Source organism: Theropithecus gelada, chromosome 9, assembly GCF_003255815.1.
Source record: "Theropithecus gelada isolate Dixy chromosome 9, Tgel_1.0, whole genome shotgun sequence".
NCBI lineage: Eukaryota > Metazoa > Chordata > Mammalia > Primates > Cercopithecidae > Theropithecus > Theropithecus gelada.
Genome location: NC_037677.1, coordinates 75,364,756 through 75,381,527, shown reverse-complemented (window position 1 = coordinate 75,381,527; position 16,772 = coordinate 75,364,756). Strand labels below are relative to the sequence as shown.

Below are 16,772 nucleotides of genomic sequence, written 5' to 3'. Positions count from 1 at the left end.
AGTATGATAGGAATAGCATTGAATCTGTATATTACTTTGGGCAATATGGCCAGTTTAATGATATTGAGTCTCCTGATCCCTGAGAATGGGATGTTTTCTATTTGTTTTTATCACCTATGATTTCTTTCAGCAGTGTTTTGTAGTTCTCCTTGTAGATAGCTTTCATCTCCTTGGTTAGAAGTATTTCAGAGTGGTTTTCTTTTTTGTGGCTGTTATAAATGGGATTGTGTTCTTGATTAGACTCTCTGTAAAATTGTGACCATATTTATATGTTATTTTCTATTATTATTTAGTCTCCAAATATAAAATATGGTGCAATATCCACTTCATCACTTGGAGAAAAAGTGCTGAGTGCAAATCACAGTGATCCATCCATCCAGACAAGTGGGTCTGAGCAGACATCTCCCAAATCAAGCCCCACTGAAGGTCGGGAACTGTATCCTTCTGAAATTCATTTTGGTTTGTTATTTGGAAAAAGGAGGTTGTAGAGAGTCTATGCAGTGATTTTGAGTTGGTTTTGCTAAACAGCTGTGATTCATCCTACCTCAATTATGTGGAAAGACAACATCCTGAATAAAATTTCAAAGAGAATGGTGAAAGATTAACTGAAAAGCACTTTCCACAGAAAGAATCATTTCCCCATTACATTGTAAGTTCCTGAATTAAAGTGAAGGTAATTGTGTAGCAGAAAAGCATCAACTTACTAAATGTGAGATATATATCTATATATAGAGAGAGATATTTCCCCCAAGTAGAGTATCTTTTTATAACCTTTTTTACCCTTTCCCCCAAATCTTTAAAATATATAAATATATGCAGGTCTTCTCTTCAAATTGAGTTTTGTGACACCCTGAACTTGTTAAGGTGTTCTCTTTGCAGATGAAAGAGGTCTCTGTCAGGTTAATCATGTCTCCAGAGTAGGGTTCTGATTTGTTTCCATTGCAGGTAATTGTCAGTTGGAAGGTGATGTTGTTTAGGTATTTCACTTTTTTTTCTTCTCCTCTGCAGGTTGTAATGATGCTTTTGTTGAAGTAGGCATGCCTCGAAGTCCTTCCCATTCTGGGAATGCTGGTGACTTGAAACAGATGATGTGTTCCTCCAAGGTTTCCTGTGCCAAAAGGCAGACAGTAGAACTATTGCAAGGCACGAAAAACTCACACTTACAGTATGTATTTTAATCTTAAAAGAGTCCTTGATTTTTTGAAATGAAGTATATTTGTTCTCAACTCTGTAGTTAGTACTCTTGGATTCAAGTCATGTTTGATCTCATCCATGGGTGTTTTCATTTTATCTTTTAAAAAAATATTAAGGAATAATATCTGATAATTTTCACCCTTCTCTTTCTTCTCTGTAGTCCCTTCCCCATTTAATGAATTGATTTATATCTGTGTCCTCTAAACCATCTGTATTACTCTGAAACTGTAGCATTCTGTCTGCTCTTCAGTAATCAGCAGAGCCATTTTTATTCTCTGATTTTTGCTGTTAGAAATTTTCCCACTGTGAATCCTCCCTCATTTGGCTTTGAATTTCTTCCTTACATGGCTCTTTTTTCCCAAGGTAGTTAATTGCAAATTTTTAAATAAATGCTTGACATTATCATGACTTTGTTTATTCCAAATCACTTAGGTTATAAATACATAAGTTGTATTAAATATTAAATATAATTCTTCCTTACCATAGCACAGTTAAAGTGTGTCATCCTTACTCTTTCTCTTTTTTTTCTCCATGTATTTTGGGCAGTTTCTACAGTGTAAGGTTTTGTTCCCACCTATTCCGTCCACCTGATTTCCTCTGCTGTCTTATTAGTTCCTGGTACACCGTTCTAGAGTGTCTTTATGCAAAGATTAGCATACATAGTTTTATTTCTTCCCATTCTTACTAAAATCCATTTTCCTTTATAAACTCTTTGGTCAATCATTATTACCCACTGTTGTCCAGTTCTCCTTTATCTGTGTTTTTCTTTACATGGTGCTGATACCCCAAATTAATGTTGTTATAGACTAGAGAAACAGTTTTACTTCCTTGAAACTATTGAAGTGTTTAAAATAGATACCCATTCTTGTCATCACTGAGTGTGTTCTGAACCTTCTCATCATCCTCTTCTGGGTTAAACTGAAGCCTCCAGAAAGATCTCCCTGCCTCCAGTCTTTTATTAGCTTGAGCTATCCTTTATTTTGCTCCAGCCATTTATTTTCAAAAACAGTTCTAATCTTGTCACACTCTGGCTTCAAATCCACCAGTGGTCTGTGTTGCATGCCTCCTTTCTTTTACTTATGCTCTTCCCTCTGATTTGCTGTTCTCCTGGCCTTTGTCACCAGATAACTTGCAGATGCTCTTAAGTTCCCAGTTCAAATGTCCTTTGTGTAGCCTCTGTCAACTTTTGTCAAGCAAAGTTCACCGTCCCTCTTTTTGTATTCCAAAAGTACTTTTCTAAATTCCTCTAAATTCCCTTGGCACAGCAGCTGAATAGTTGAACAAATAAAATCATGAATGAATAAACAAACCAGTTCTTGATTGATATTGCATTCCGTGTTTTATTTGAGCTTAAGGTGCAGTTAGATTTGAACCTGAGGTGTATGCATTCTGTACATATCATGTGTTGTTATTCACGTATTTGCTGCTCATTGTAAGAAGCACTTTTATGTTCTGCCTGTCCCCCTCAACAGACTTTGAAGAATATTTATTTATCTGCTACATTTATTTGTTACCAATATCATATACATATTTCATACACATGAACTGGATCATCTGCATGCCTTCAAATTGACTGGATCTCTGTTTAGACTTTGCATGCATGAATCATTGATATCTCCTTGATGTATAAAAATTAGAAATCTCGTCTGTACATCTATTCCCTCTATGTCATATGCAGTATACCACATATACTGTATATATTGTGTTTGAATGTGCATCATGAAATAGTTTCAAGCTTTACCCCTACAGTCAAAGTGCCCGATTTCAAATTCCATCTCTACCGGTCACATTAGAGGTATGATCTTGGACAATGTACTTCCCTCATCCGCTAGTGGGGATAACAATAGTACCTGTGTCACAGCATTGTTGTGAGGATTAAATGAGAGAATACATGTTAATAGCTGATGGTGATAAACATGCATAGTAAATGTGGCACATAGGAAACATTCAGTACATTTGTATATATAGTGAAGTGTTAAATTCTACACTCTTATTTCACAGCAGCACTGACAGGTTGCTCTCAGACCCTGAACTGAGTGCTACCGAAAGCCCTTTGGCTGACAAGAAAGCTCCAGGGAGTGAGCGCGCTGCAGAGAGGGCAGCAGCTGCCCAGCAAAACTCCGAAAGGGCCCACCTTGCCCCACGGTCATCATACGTCAACATGCAGGTAATGGTAATACAATAGGAAAGCCATTCAAATGTCACATGTTTGGGTTCTGGTGTGGAGAATTCAGTGAGTGTTCAGCAGTAGTGCAGAAATTAGGTTTTCCCTCTGTGCTACATTCAAAATGAAATTTAAATATATAGGTAGCAGTTAGTTTGCTATAAACATTAAAAATGAAAAGCAGTATTTAGCTTAAGTGAGAATTCTTTAAAATATATTTAAAATGGTGCAGAATGGTCTGTGTCACTATCTTATGCAAATAACAGTATTCATGTGTTACTTAAAAAAATTTTAAATGAGTTTGCAGGACTGCATTTCTAAGTATTATTGCTTCATGACATAGTCTTGGATAAATAGATATACTATTTTCTATGTAATGAAGATGATAAATGTGTTTGGTGCCATTTAAAGATAGTTATGAGAATAACTAATGTGGAGTGTTCTTTGAAAGTAGATGATGAATATTATTGATGATTGTGTTGGTTCACAGATGTTTTATGATTAAAAGACAACTTCCTTTAAATAATTTTTGTGATTAAACAACTTCCTCAATAGGAACTTTCCATGTATCCATTTTCAAACTATTAGGCTAATTACTCAGAATACGCTGTTGACCATGAAAATGCAGAAATTTGATTTCCGTATAGATGACAATATGAAAAATAAGGATTTTGTGCTTTGTGCTTTTAGAGGTGTCTGTAAACATTTCATGTTGGACCAGAATTGCTGAGTAGACTTACCTATTTTATCTTTCACCACCAAAAAAGAGGAAGAACGTTCCACAAAATCCTAGGAACAGAAAAGCTGTCATAGATGTGTCAAAGAAATTAATTCATGGAGCTAAACTATATTACTTTAATTCCAGTGCAATCTGCAGTTTAGTCCTCCTTGTCTGTTTTTTAATGCTTTGCATTGGAACATTTTCCTAAGTTTTTGTATGATTTTTTAAAAAAATAAAAGCCATGGCCTTTATAATGTGTCAGTGTTTAAAAAAGACATTTAAGGCTGGGCACGGTGGCTCACGCCTATAATCTCAGCACTTTTGGAGGCCGAGGCAGGTGGATTGCTTGAGTCCTGGAGTTTGAGACCAGCCTGGACAACATGGCGAAACCTTATCACTACAGAATAATTCTAAAAAATGAGCCAGGCATGGTAGCATGCACCTGTAGACCCAGCTACTTGGAGGCTGAGGTGGGAGGATCACCTGAGCCTAGGAAGCAGTTTGCTGTGAGCCAAGATTACACCTCTGCACTCTAGCCTGGGAGACAAGAGCGAGACCCTGTCTCAAAAATTAAAAATAAATAAAAAAGACATTTACTACATTTTCTCTGGTGGATGTATTTTCAGTTAATATGAATTACAATTTATTTAAGAAATATCAAATCCCCTTTATAATCTTTTAATGGTTTTTGTCTTGTGGTTCTTGTCACCTCTTCCATCAAATTTATACCTGCAGTGAGCCAGTTTCTTGTTTCTTTCTTTTAGGATGGATGAGCACGTTCTTAATGTTTGAGTTTTAGCCTAATTAGATGTATTTATGTCGTTAGTGAACAGTTAACTCTTAAAATCACTAAGAAATCAATGATAATATTCACTGAGCATTGAGAGAGAGAAAGATTAAAAATTTCCCTGATTTCCTTGGCTGAAAATGATCTCTATCTCCTGATTGCTCTTGGAGTGCTATATCCCCAGCTCTCTTTTTATACTTATCTCAGTTTCTAATTTATTTTATAGTTATTTCTCTTTCCCAACCCTCCTAAGGCTCCAATCAGCCAGGCACGGTGGCTCACACCTGTAATACCAGAATTTTGGGAAGCCAAAGTGGGCAGATACCTGAGTTTGGAAGTTCGAGACCATCGACCATCCTGGCCAACATGGCAAAACCCTGTCACTACTAAAAATACAAAAATTAGCCAGGCATGGTGGTGGGTGCCTGTAGTCCTAGCTACTTGGGAGGCCAAGATAGAAGAATAGCTTGAACCCGAGAGGTGGAGGTTGCAGTGACCTGAGATTGCACCACTGCACGCCAGCCTGGGCAACAGAGCAAGACTCTATCTGAAAAAAAACAAAACAAAAAAAATAACTGCAAGTCCTCGAAGCTGTTTTGATTCATTGTTGTATTCTTCCACAAAGCTGAGCATAGTCTCGTTAACCAGTAGGCCCTCAATGAATATTTGTTGAACGAGTAAATTTAGATTCTCTGTATACCTTGCCTTTAGGCATTAATAATTAAAACTTGATTTTAACTCCCAATACCATTTTAGTCTTAGGATGTAAAAACTTCATCAAAAATATTATCTAAAAATCTGGCTTTCCTGATACATGGCTATGTTTTTAGTTATCACATGTCCTTGTTTGTCTGGGACAGCCCCTGTTTACTTTTATTATCCTGGCCTAATTGTTATTCACGGCACATTTCACCTTCAGAAATGTCCTGTTTCAGACATAGATTATATAGGTACCTTATATATGATGATATGGTCTTTCTGGTTAAAGAGCTCTTGCCAGTTGGTCCTTGGTCCTTCTGTTAGGCCTTTGAGACATGCTTACGTCAAGTCTTAGCTAGTTCCTAAATTGGAGAGTTGATAACTCTCAGAAAAGATTTGAAATGTAGCTGTATCTGCACTACTTTCTTCAAAATGATCTATCTTGGTCCTCACATAGACTTGACTACATCATAGTTATTCATTCAGTTTTAATGGAATGAATCAATGGTGCTATCCTAGCCCTGTGCAATAAACGGTAACTAGGTTTAATTTTATGGCATTGCTTAATGTCATTATAAATTAAAGTTAGACATCTGCCATTTATCTCACTTCAAAAGCAAAGACTATGCCAGTTAGATTAAATAATTTCTTAAGGTATCCTGACATCATACCATTTCAGGCCATGCTTACCTAAATGAAGAGGGGATTTGTGAGACCCTAAGGGGGCCAATAGATACAGAACAGCATTTTGGAAATGTATTCTTTCAAAACTTGCATTATTATTATTATTAGTAGTAGTATACTCTAGCAGACATTGGCTCTGGAGTGCTAGGTATTTATGGTAAATTCGATTTTTTTTTCTTTTTTTAAGGAAAAATTCTAACTCTTAAAGTCAGAAGTGGTAATTTATTATTACTCGTTAATTAGTGTTGGAAGCATGTTTAAACTTACAGACTTACCTTGGATTTCTGTGACATTATTGTGCAAAGCTTGGTGTACGCCTCAGGCAGATTCTTGGAACATAGTCAAAACCTTTGTTCTCTAACCATGGCATGACATTTGGAGGGACTGTCAATAAAGGCATTTTCTGTTTCATTTTCAGGCATTTGACTATGAACAGAAGAAGCTATTAGCCACCAAAGGTATATGATGCACTAATAACACTTGACTGTTTTTTAGTACACTCATAAATGTTTTTTGAGTACTCATGATGAATTGAGAACTTGAAAACTCATAAAAAGAAACCTAGAATATTTGGGTTCAAGTTGCATAAATTCTGCTGAATACATTTTGTTGAACGGTGTGTTGAGAAATAACATTCAGTGATAATTTCTTCACAAATATCAAAGAAATGACACTTATCATCAGTATTTTATTTAAGAAATGCGCTAAACATACCAAGCATTGGTTTTATTTTGTTTCCAAAGCTATGTTAAAGAAACCAGTGGTGACGGAGGTCAGAACGCCCACAAATACCTGGAGTGGTCTGGGTTTTTCTAAATCCATGCCAGCTGAAACTATCAAGGAGTTGAGAAGGGCCAATCATGTGTCCTATAAGCCCACAATGACAACCACTTATGAGGTTTGTAGAGTCATGTCCTACTCATTCTTCCTGTCTGTTCTCTCATCAAAACAGGACAGTCCTTCCCCACACTCATTCTTTATGTACCTAAAGGAAAATGATTAGTGGTGACTTGTTTTTATTTCTATTCCTGTAAAGATACTGTTATAAAACTGATACACTCTTGTGTATTATGATCTTTTATCTGTATTTTCTCAAGATTGTTGATCAGCTCTTAAAGAGATATAAATTTAGATGTGTGTTTTTGTTGAGGGTGGGATGTGTCATAAATGATAAGCATAGGGCTGAGATTAAGCAAAAGGCAGATGTAACATTCCATAAAAATGTATAAAGAGTCCTTTTATCCAAGGGTTTCACTAGCAAGGTCACCATAGGGGGAAAAGGCAAATATTCAACAAAAATAGGTTTTCAGATATGAGTTAAAAATTCAGTGTGCTCAGATGTGCCAAGAACACAGCAAGAAGTATCTCAAACAAGTGCTCCAGAATTTTTATGTTTCCCAGATGTTGGCTGCCCTGCTCGGGGTGAGACTGGGAAGCTGGCATTCCTGCCATATGGAAGGGATGGAGAGTTCCATACTCCACAGCCAGGCTACACGTGATTCACCAAGCAGGCCTTTTCCATTTCAGAGTATCAGATTTTGGCTCTAAGTCTTTGGGAGTAGGGGTGGGGCTTGAGAGAGCGTGCACATGTGCACGATGCTGGGAGACTATACAAACCCAAACATGGATGAAAATGATTAATCCAAGAGTCACAGTGTTCAACCAGAGAGAGCACTGTAGGCCAAAAAAACAAATATTGGTTAAGGGTTTCATAATTGTTAGTCTAATAACTAGCGTTTGTAGAGTGACCTTTTCTCCACCCATTTTCTTTGTAATAAATTAGGCTCTTGATGAAACACAAAAGCAAACATGCTGCTTTTTTTTCTTTGTCTCTTTTGAGTAAGTCAAAAAGAAAATACTATTGAAATACTAAAAGAAAGAGTCTCCTGTGAATGTCATTGTCAGAGTTATAGTAGTAGCCTGGCAGGCTGTATTTTAAAGATTGAAGTTACCTTCAGCAGCAGAATGTAGGAACCATTATGAAAAATGTTGAGGCTCTAGGAGGTACACTCTTCTTTCTTCCATTATAACACAGAGAGAAAATAAACATCTCCTTTTGTTAGCAGGGACCATAAAACTGCTGTGCTCATTCTTAGAGTTTCACCTGATGCACGGTATGGCTGTTCCTTTCAGCCCGTCCTTGCTTTTGACAGAGTAAAATGTGCTAGGTTGACTGTGTTCTGATAGTTTCATAGATGAAGTATTTACCTTAGAAATGCTCATTCAGTTCTGCTTTCTAAGACCAACAGTAGGACAAGTTGAAAATGATGTTCGTTTCAGTAATGGAGTGGTCAAGTGCAGGGTTCTGATAACCACCACTGACCAGATGTATAGCTTTGGCGAGTGACTTCACTCATCTGAACCGTGTCTCATTCAGGTTCTGCTGAGAAGGGCATTGGACAAGGCATCCAGTGCTTAGCATGGTGTGTTGTCAGTTCTTAGTGATATTATTATTATTATTATTATTATTATTGACATGGAGTCTCGCTCAGCCACCCTAAGCTGGAGTGCAGTGGCACGATCTCGCTTACAGCAATCACCATCTCCCAGGTTGAGGCAATTCTCCCATCTCAGCTTCCCGAGTAGCTGGGATTACAGGCACCCACCATCATGCCTGGCTAATTTTTGTATTTGAGTAGAGATAGAGTTTCACCATGTTGGCCAGGCTGATCTTGAACTCCTGACCTCAGGTGATCCGCCCATCTCGACCTCCCAAAGTGCTAGGATTATAGGCATGAGCCACTGCGCCCGACCTAGTGATATTTTAAAAATTTTATTTTATTATTATTATTATGAGTCTCACTCTGTCACACAGGCTGGAGTGCAGTGGCGCGATCTTGCCTCACTGCAACCTGTGCCTCCTGGGTTCAAGTAGATAGGATTACAGGCACACACCACAACGCCCAGCTAAGTTTTGTATTTTTTTTTTTTTCTTTTTTAGTATACACAGGGTTTCATCATGTTGGCCAGGCTAGTCTCAAACTCCTGACCTCAAGTGATCTGCCCACCTCGGCCTTCCATAGTGCTGGGATTACATGTATGAGGTTCTTTAAAATTTTTAAAAATTTTTTCATTTTCAAATTTTAATCTATTTACTTATTCATTTTAAGACCAGGTTATGAGACTGGCTAATCTTTGTATTTTTGGTGGAGTCTAGGTTTCACCATGTTGCCAAGGCTGGTCTCAAACTCCTGGGCTCAAGCAGTCCACCTGCCTCGGCCTCCCAAAGTGCTAGAATTACAGGAGTGAGCTACCACGCCTGGCCAGTTCTTACTGATATTGAGTGGCTATTACTATTTCCAGTGGAGGACTTACTTTATCCTGAAGAAAACCAAGGGCTTGCTGAAAGATGAAATTATGTTTATGAATGCTCATTGGTGGAAGTATTTCTGCACACTCAACTTAGTTATGTTTTTTTATATTCAAAGGAATATCTTAGGGTATTATATGAACACATAAGAATTTAAGATAATAGTAGTAATTATCTTAAATCACATTCATTTAGTTCATCCACAATTTTATTCAATCCCCACAAACTCCTAGTAAGGAAAGGGGCCCAGAATGGCTAAGTGTCTTACTTAAGGTTACTTATACTCCTGTTCCTAATGATTTAACCCAAGAGAGTCCATAGCAAAGGGTGGTGATCTAGAGCCATGTTGCCGTAGTTTTATGAACATAAGAATCACTCAGAGAGCATAATAATCCAGACTCTTCTGCTAGGATCTCACTCAAAAGGTAGGGAGTGAGAAGCAGGTATCTATTTGCGTTTTCAGCAAGAACCTAGTATAATTGTGATGCGCGTGTCCCACAGGAAACACTGCTGTAAAGGGATGTAACCCTATAGGGATAAGGGCAGCAATAGGCAGAGGAGCCCAAAAAGCTCTTCTGCTCCAGCACTTGCCCAAGGACAGGTAGATCACAGATCACTTTCTCTGGGCAGAAATGTGCAGGGCCTCTGACACTATGGTTGAACTTCTTCCTATGGCTTTTCTTGCTTTGGCTATCTTGGGCTAGCCTGCCCCATCATCCTGGCTGGTGTTCACATTGAAATTTGGGAGGGAGAGTGGGTGAGACTTGCTGGATTCCAGCATGGACATTAACCATGTAATATGCTTTTCTTCACTGCCTCTTTAAGTGCTACTAATGGAAATATATGATCAGGTTTTTTTTTTTTTTTTCTTTTTTCTGAATGGTGTTCTAGATTCTCCCTGGTATATAAGTTAGACTTGAGCTTTTCCTCATGTATCCCAAATTCTCTGAAATGTAAGAAAGGGCCTCTCACATAGCATGGTCTGATTTTCTGCAGCACTGGCTGTGTGTGTCTTTTCCTTTATTCTTCCATGGCTCAGAAGGATCAGAAATAGGGCATCCGGCGAGTATTGCCTCTATAGATTAGGAAGAGGGGAAAGGCCTGGGGAAAAGTAGAGAGGGAGATTTTTATTAAAATAGAGACCACATCTATGCTTATGGCACTAATATTTTTAAGTTGGAGAGTAGCTAAAAACACCTTCCTTTTTCTTACTTTTTCCTTTTTCAAAAGAAAAATAAAGCCAAATGAACAAGGAGAATGCCGATCTGTAAAAAGAGCAAGCATGTTTGACCAATAGGTCCTGATGGGTGAGGGCTGCTCACTCGGTGTGCCACGGACCAAATGTTTCCTGCTGTAGCAACTTCGCTTGAGGCAAGAATCTGATACTTCAAACTCTGTATTCAATATTATTGAGAAGCTCAACTTGAACAATTTTTTTCCCGTTTTAGGGCAGCTTTGAGAAATTAATCTATTTCAAAGAGATCCCTTAGATAAGAAGCAGGCGCTTGCAAGCTTTTTTTGTTTTCTCCAAGATTCTAAAATATGACCCTGTCCCCTTATATTATATTGGGATACCAAAAGTCAAACAAAAGGCTGCTTTGACCTGCAGTAACTGTGTCACATCAGTACAGCTACAAAGAGGTTTGGGATTTTCTTTACCTTTTTGCCATCCATCTCTTCAAAGCATGAGTAATGGTCACATATTCTTGGAGCAAATAAAAACCTGCATTGAGAATCAAAGATGGTTTTCAACTTCTCTAGCACTGATAGTAACGAGGTTGTCCGATTATTTTAAATCTTACAAATCTAGGAGTAGAAACATTAAAGATATTTTATCAAAGATGTACAAATAATAAAGCTACTTTCATTGGAAATGCCAGTTTTGGGTCTCAGAAAGCTTCATTTCCCTATACCCATTCCCAGAAGTTAGCAAAGGTATCCCATAGTTGTAGGAAAAGGAGTCTTTGAGAGTAATTCAATAATTCCACAAATACTAAGCACCTAATGTGTTCCAGACACAATTTTATACACTAGTAATACTGCGCTTGAATACAAGGTTCTTGCTTTCGCAGATGGAGCTTTCTTGTGGGTAGAAGGAAACACAAACTAGAAGGCAGTAGGTAACAAGAGTCTCTGTTACGTACGAAACAAAACCCCTTAGGACTGGGTAATCATAAAGCAGACCTTATGAGCAAATGACATTCAAGCTAAAACCTAGATGCCAAGAAAAGGCCATGAAGATATGGGGAAAGAGTAGTAGGCCAAGAGAACAGCTGGCACGATCTCCCAGAGTTGGAACCAGCCAGTGAGTTCCTGAAGCTGAGGTGGGTAGGGGTGGGGGAGCATAAGCATCAGAGAAGAGATTGCAGAGAGGCAGAGGCTGGATTATGGAGCCTGTCAGTTTACGGTAAGGCGCAGTGGAAATACGTCACGGGACTTTACACAGAGGCATATTTGTTTTCATTTGCATTTTAAGAAATCAGTCTTGTTGCTTTATGGAAAATGGATTATAGGGGGATAAGGAGCAAGAGTAGAATTAAAATGGCCCTTAAGGAGGCAGTTGGGACATTGTGGAGGTGTATAGAAGTGGGCAGACTTGGGCTGTGTTTAGAGATGACACTGATAAACTTGCTGAGGGATTGACTGTGTTGAGGAAAGGAGGAACCAAGGATGACTTTTGGCTGGAGCAGCTGGGTAAGTAGTAGAGTCACTAGCTGGGATATAGGAATTCTGAAAGAATAAGTTTGAGGGTAGCTGATGGGGATGGGTAACAACAACTTGGTTTCGAGCACACTGAATTTAAGATGCCTGTCAGGCAGGAAAATGGCAGTGTCAGACTGGCACCTCTATGATTCTAAATTTCTTTCTTTTTTCTTTTTTTTTTTGAGACAGAGTCTTACTCTGTTGCCCAGGCTGAAGTGCAGTGGCACGATCTCAGCTCTTGCAACCTCCGCTTCCTGGGTTCAAGCAATTCTCCTGCCTCAGCCTCCTAAGTAGCTGGGATTACAGGCATGCACCACCACACCTAGCTAATTTTTGTATTTTTAGTAGAGATGGGGTTTCACCATGTTGGCCAGGCTGGTCTTGAACTCCTGACCTCAGGTGATTCACCCACCTTGGCCTCCCACAGTGCGGGATTACAGGTGTGAGCCACCGCACCTGGCCTATGATTCTAAATTTCAACAGAGAAGTCAAATCTGGAGTTAGAAATTTAGGAGTCACTATTGTCATTACTTTTTGAAAAGACTTAAGATTACTTAACAAGAAAGTAGACAGAGGGAAGGGAAGAGATCCTAGGACCAGGTACAGGGTAATCTGACATTTTAGAATGTGAAATAGGAAGATCCTCCAAAGGACACACAGTGAGGTAGGTGGAAAACCTGGGGCCTGGGGTGTCAGGATGCCCTAAAGAAAGAAATGTTTAAAGGAGGGCATAGTGAGCTGTCTTTTTGCCATTGCAAGATTGAATTAAGTAAGTTTATTGAGTGAACAGTAAAGGATTCTCTTGGAATTACCTAATGAACATAATACTTTGAAAATCAGAGAATCTTGACTTTAATACTCTAGGTAATACCAAGTAGGGTGTCTATAATATAGTGATAAAATAAATAAAAGGATGAATAAATGCAAGTTCAGTGCAAATTTTAAATTATTTTTGTTTTTATTGTGGAGAATTTAAAAAGATAAATTATTCCAGGTATCTAATTTGTTAGAGAGATTGTATCCTTGTTTGTTTAGGGGAGGGTAACACAGGGGAAAGGACAGCTCCCCTTCCAACCTCAGGCTCTATTAGCATTTTGAGAAGCCAGCTTTGCCACATCACCATTTCTCTTACTTGTGTGATACAAGGCAGACAATTTTTGCTCTACCAGGTGGAAGATTTGCTTTGTGGTCTCCAAAATTGGAAGGAGTCTCAGCATCCACTCTTCCAAATTTTATAGAAGGGATCATTTATACTGGGGTCTCTCAGGACTCTCCCTCAGAATCTACTCCCCATAATGGAGGAGAAAGACTTCACTGTGTAAATTGCCAAGTGTCCTTGGTGCTGCAGGGCAAAGGCTGTAGGCAGGTTTCACAGCCTTCGTTCCTGAGAGTCAACACTCACGAGTGCAGTGGTTGGCAAGAGAAGTAAATGGCAGTGGTGTCATGTGGATTCTTTCCTCCTCCCACCCTGAGAAACCCACCTGATTAAACATTTCCTTATCTGGCTTTGTCTGTTTACAGAGCTCATCGATGTCCCTTTCACGGTCCAACAGTCGCGAGCACTTGGGAAGTGGAAGTGAATCTGATAACTGGAGAGACCGAAATGGAATCGGACCTGGAAGTCATAGTGAATTTGCAGCTTCTATTGGCAGCCCTAAGCGTAAACAAAACAAATCAAGTGAGCTTTGTGTTTTATGTACACTTTTAGGTATCCCCAGATTAGAATGTTTATTTGGGTCGGAGTATCACTGTGGCCTCTCTGACTTCAAGTGCTTGGTGTAATTCACATGGCATCTCCTCTGTGAAGCCATCCTCGTTTCTCCCAGTGAAGCAGGAGAGGTTCTCTCCCCTCACTCCATTTTGTGCATGCTTTCACTCTAGTACTTGCCATACCTAAGGGTAATTACTTATCTACCTATGTGTATCTCCCTGTGAAATTTGTGCTCCACAAACCAGAGACTGTATTTGTTCATTTTATAAACACTTATGAAGTGTCCACATGTCAGGTATTCTGTTATGCTCTGCCTTGTTGAATATTTCTTCCCAAATGCCTAGTGGACTGACACCTAGTAGGTAGGTGCTCAGTAAAAGTTTATGAAAAGAATGCATCAATGGGTAAGGTACACACATGCATCCAGGTGGTAACAGAAAGACAAGGACATAAGAAAGTGGTTGAGGCCAGGCATGGCAGCTCTTGCCTGTAATCCCAGCACTTTGGGAGGCGAAGGTGAGATGATAGCTTGAGCCCAGGGGTTTGAGAACAGTCTGGGCAACACAGTGAGATTTCATCTCTACTGAAAAAAAAAAAAAGCTGGGTGCGGTGGTATGCTTATACCTGTAGTCTTAGCTACGTGGGAGACAGAGGTGGAAGGATCACTTGAGCCCAGGAATTTGAGGCTGCAGTGACCTGTAATTGAGCCACTGCACTACAGCCTGGGTGACAGAGCAAGACCCTGTCTCAAAAAAAAAAAAAAATGGTTGAGAAAAATGTGATTGAATTAGCATCTTAGACCACTGAAGAAAGACTGTCCAGCAGGTAGCTACTAAAGATGAACAGCAAGGTTTGATTTTGTAAATGGACAAGATGTTGCTGAATTAGCATAAACAGGAAAAAAATTAACTTACAGCATAGGGGCTCTGACTTTTAGCAAATCTGGCTGAGACTCAGCATGAGCCCATTGTTTTATCTACAACAGCACCATAATTCTGGGCTATATAAACAGATGAAAGCTGATATTGTCATCACAAGATATGCCCCAGTGCCTTTTTTCAGGGTTTTTGACACATTTGGAATCCTGAAACATGCAGAATATTTGAAGACACTTTGAAGCAAGGCAATCTAGATGAGCATGGTAGACACTCAGTAACAGTCAGTTGTTAACGTTACTATCAGTCATGTCAGCTGTGTTGTCAGGAGTCTCAGATTTGAAAGGAGTAATCAGGTTGTTGGCCTAGTCTAAATAAGAAAGCACGGTCAACTATTTCATTCCTAAATGCACTGTCAATAGTAGCCTGGAGACTCCCCATTAGTTACTGGCTGGATACCCCACCACTGACAGTATGATCGAGCTGAGAGTCAGGCTGGTGCCAGGCACAGATGGAGGGGTGTAAATGATGTCCAGTCTCTAGCCCAAGATATGTTCATTTGGTGCTTCTCTTTTTCTATCTTTATCTCTTTTCCCTTCATTTAACATTGGATAATTAAATTGACTGTACTACTCAGTTGAATTGAAGTTCAGGATTAAGATGGAGGATACATTAATAAAAAGGAAAGATTAATGAAGCACAGTTACTTGGGTTTTGTCACCTTTTTTAGGGTATAGGGAGTTTAGGAGAGACTCTAGAAACTACAAGTAGTTAAGACCAAAAAAAAAAAAATTAAGTAAAAGTAAGTTATAGGCTATTTTGAACATTTATCACTATGAACATTTTATTTTCAAACATTTGTTTTTAAACATTTTAATTATATATTTTATTTAACCCAACATATGTAAGATTCCTTTTAAATATGTAATCAATATAAAAATTACTTGAAATAGCTTATATTCTTCCTTAGGTTGTAGAAAATCTTTAAAATCTGCAGTGTATTGTGTACTGACAGAGCATTTTCATTCCCACTACCTATTGCAGGTGCTCAGTAGCCATGTGTGGCCAATGGCTACTGTACTGAACAGCACAGTTTTAGATAATTTCTCTTAACACCCTTGTCAAGATCACCAATGCTTCTGTTTTCCCTGGGCGTCCCTATTTATACCATTTGCTGCAGCATAATTCTCAGTAACTCTTTTACTCTCAAAAAAAAAAAAAAAAGTAAATGTATCATTTGGACCATAAATTATATGGGCAGCCTTTTAGCCATTTTCATGTTGTCATGTCCCACATCCTGTGGTCACTTACCCCAATTTCCTTATCGCAGTCCACTTTGTGGCTTTTTGTCACCTTTGACCCAGTACCTCTATAGTCACTCCTCCTCAAACTGTTTTTATGACTTTGGGGCCTCTGCTTCACCTTTAAATGGTGGAATGTCCCAGGACTCAGTATCTTGAGGTTTGGTTTTGGGTCCTTTCTCTACACATTCACTCCAAGAGATAAACAGCTATCTTTAAGAGAAAAAGAAACCTTATCAGGAAATGCCTTCCGCTTGAGAATCATGAAGGACATCTCAACTGGGAGATGAAAACAACTGGAGAAAGTGATCAATGACACCCAAAACCATGCAGAACAAGATTCCTAGACTTGGCAGATGCATGGATCCCCAGAGTAGACTAGACGGATCTGATTGGCTTTGGTCAGTGTCGTCCTCCCTCACCTCTTTGGGGTCCTCTCCTGAAGCCACATCCTTGGTGTAAGAAGACAGATTTCCCACACAGGCAAGAGCTCATTATTGGTCTGTGAGGTAGAATGCCTGTACTCTGCTAAAATTTCCAAGGCTGTGTGTGTGTGTGTGTGTGTGTGTGCACGTGCACGTGCGTGTGTGACTTACTTGGCTTGGTTCAGTAGTCCATCACCG

The 16,772-nt window shown here is 39.0% G+C and overlaps 1 protein-coding gene across 2 annotated transcripts in view; it reads left to right on the top strand.

Annotated features, from left to right (window-relative positions):
• BICC1 (BicC family RNA binding protein 1) overlaps positions 1–16,772 on the top strand; it is a 333,570-nt gene that overhangs the window by 301,896 nt on the left and 14,902 nt on the right. For both annotated transcript variants that reach the window (XM_025397700.1, XM_025397701.1), the window contains exons 13-18: positions 294–426; positions 1,009–1,165; positions 3,196–3,361; positions 6,668–6,707; positions 6,993–7,147; positions 13,784–13,940. In XM_025397700.1, the coding sequence (XP_025253485.1) occupies positions 294–426; positions 1,009–1,165; positions 3,196–3,361; positions 6,668–6,707; positions 6,993–7,147; positions 13,784–13,940 (808 nt within the window). The remainder of the gene's footprint in view (positions 1–293; positions 427–1,008; positions 1,166–3,195; positions 3,362–6,667; positions 6,708–6,992; positions 7,148–13,783; positions 13,941–16,772) is intronic.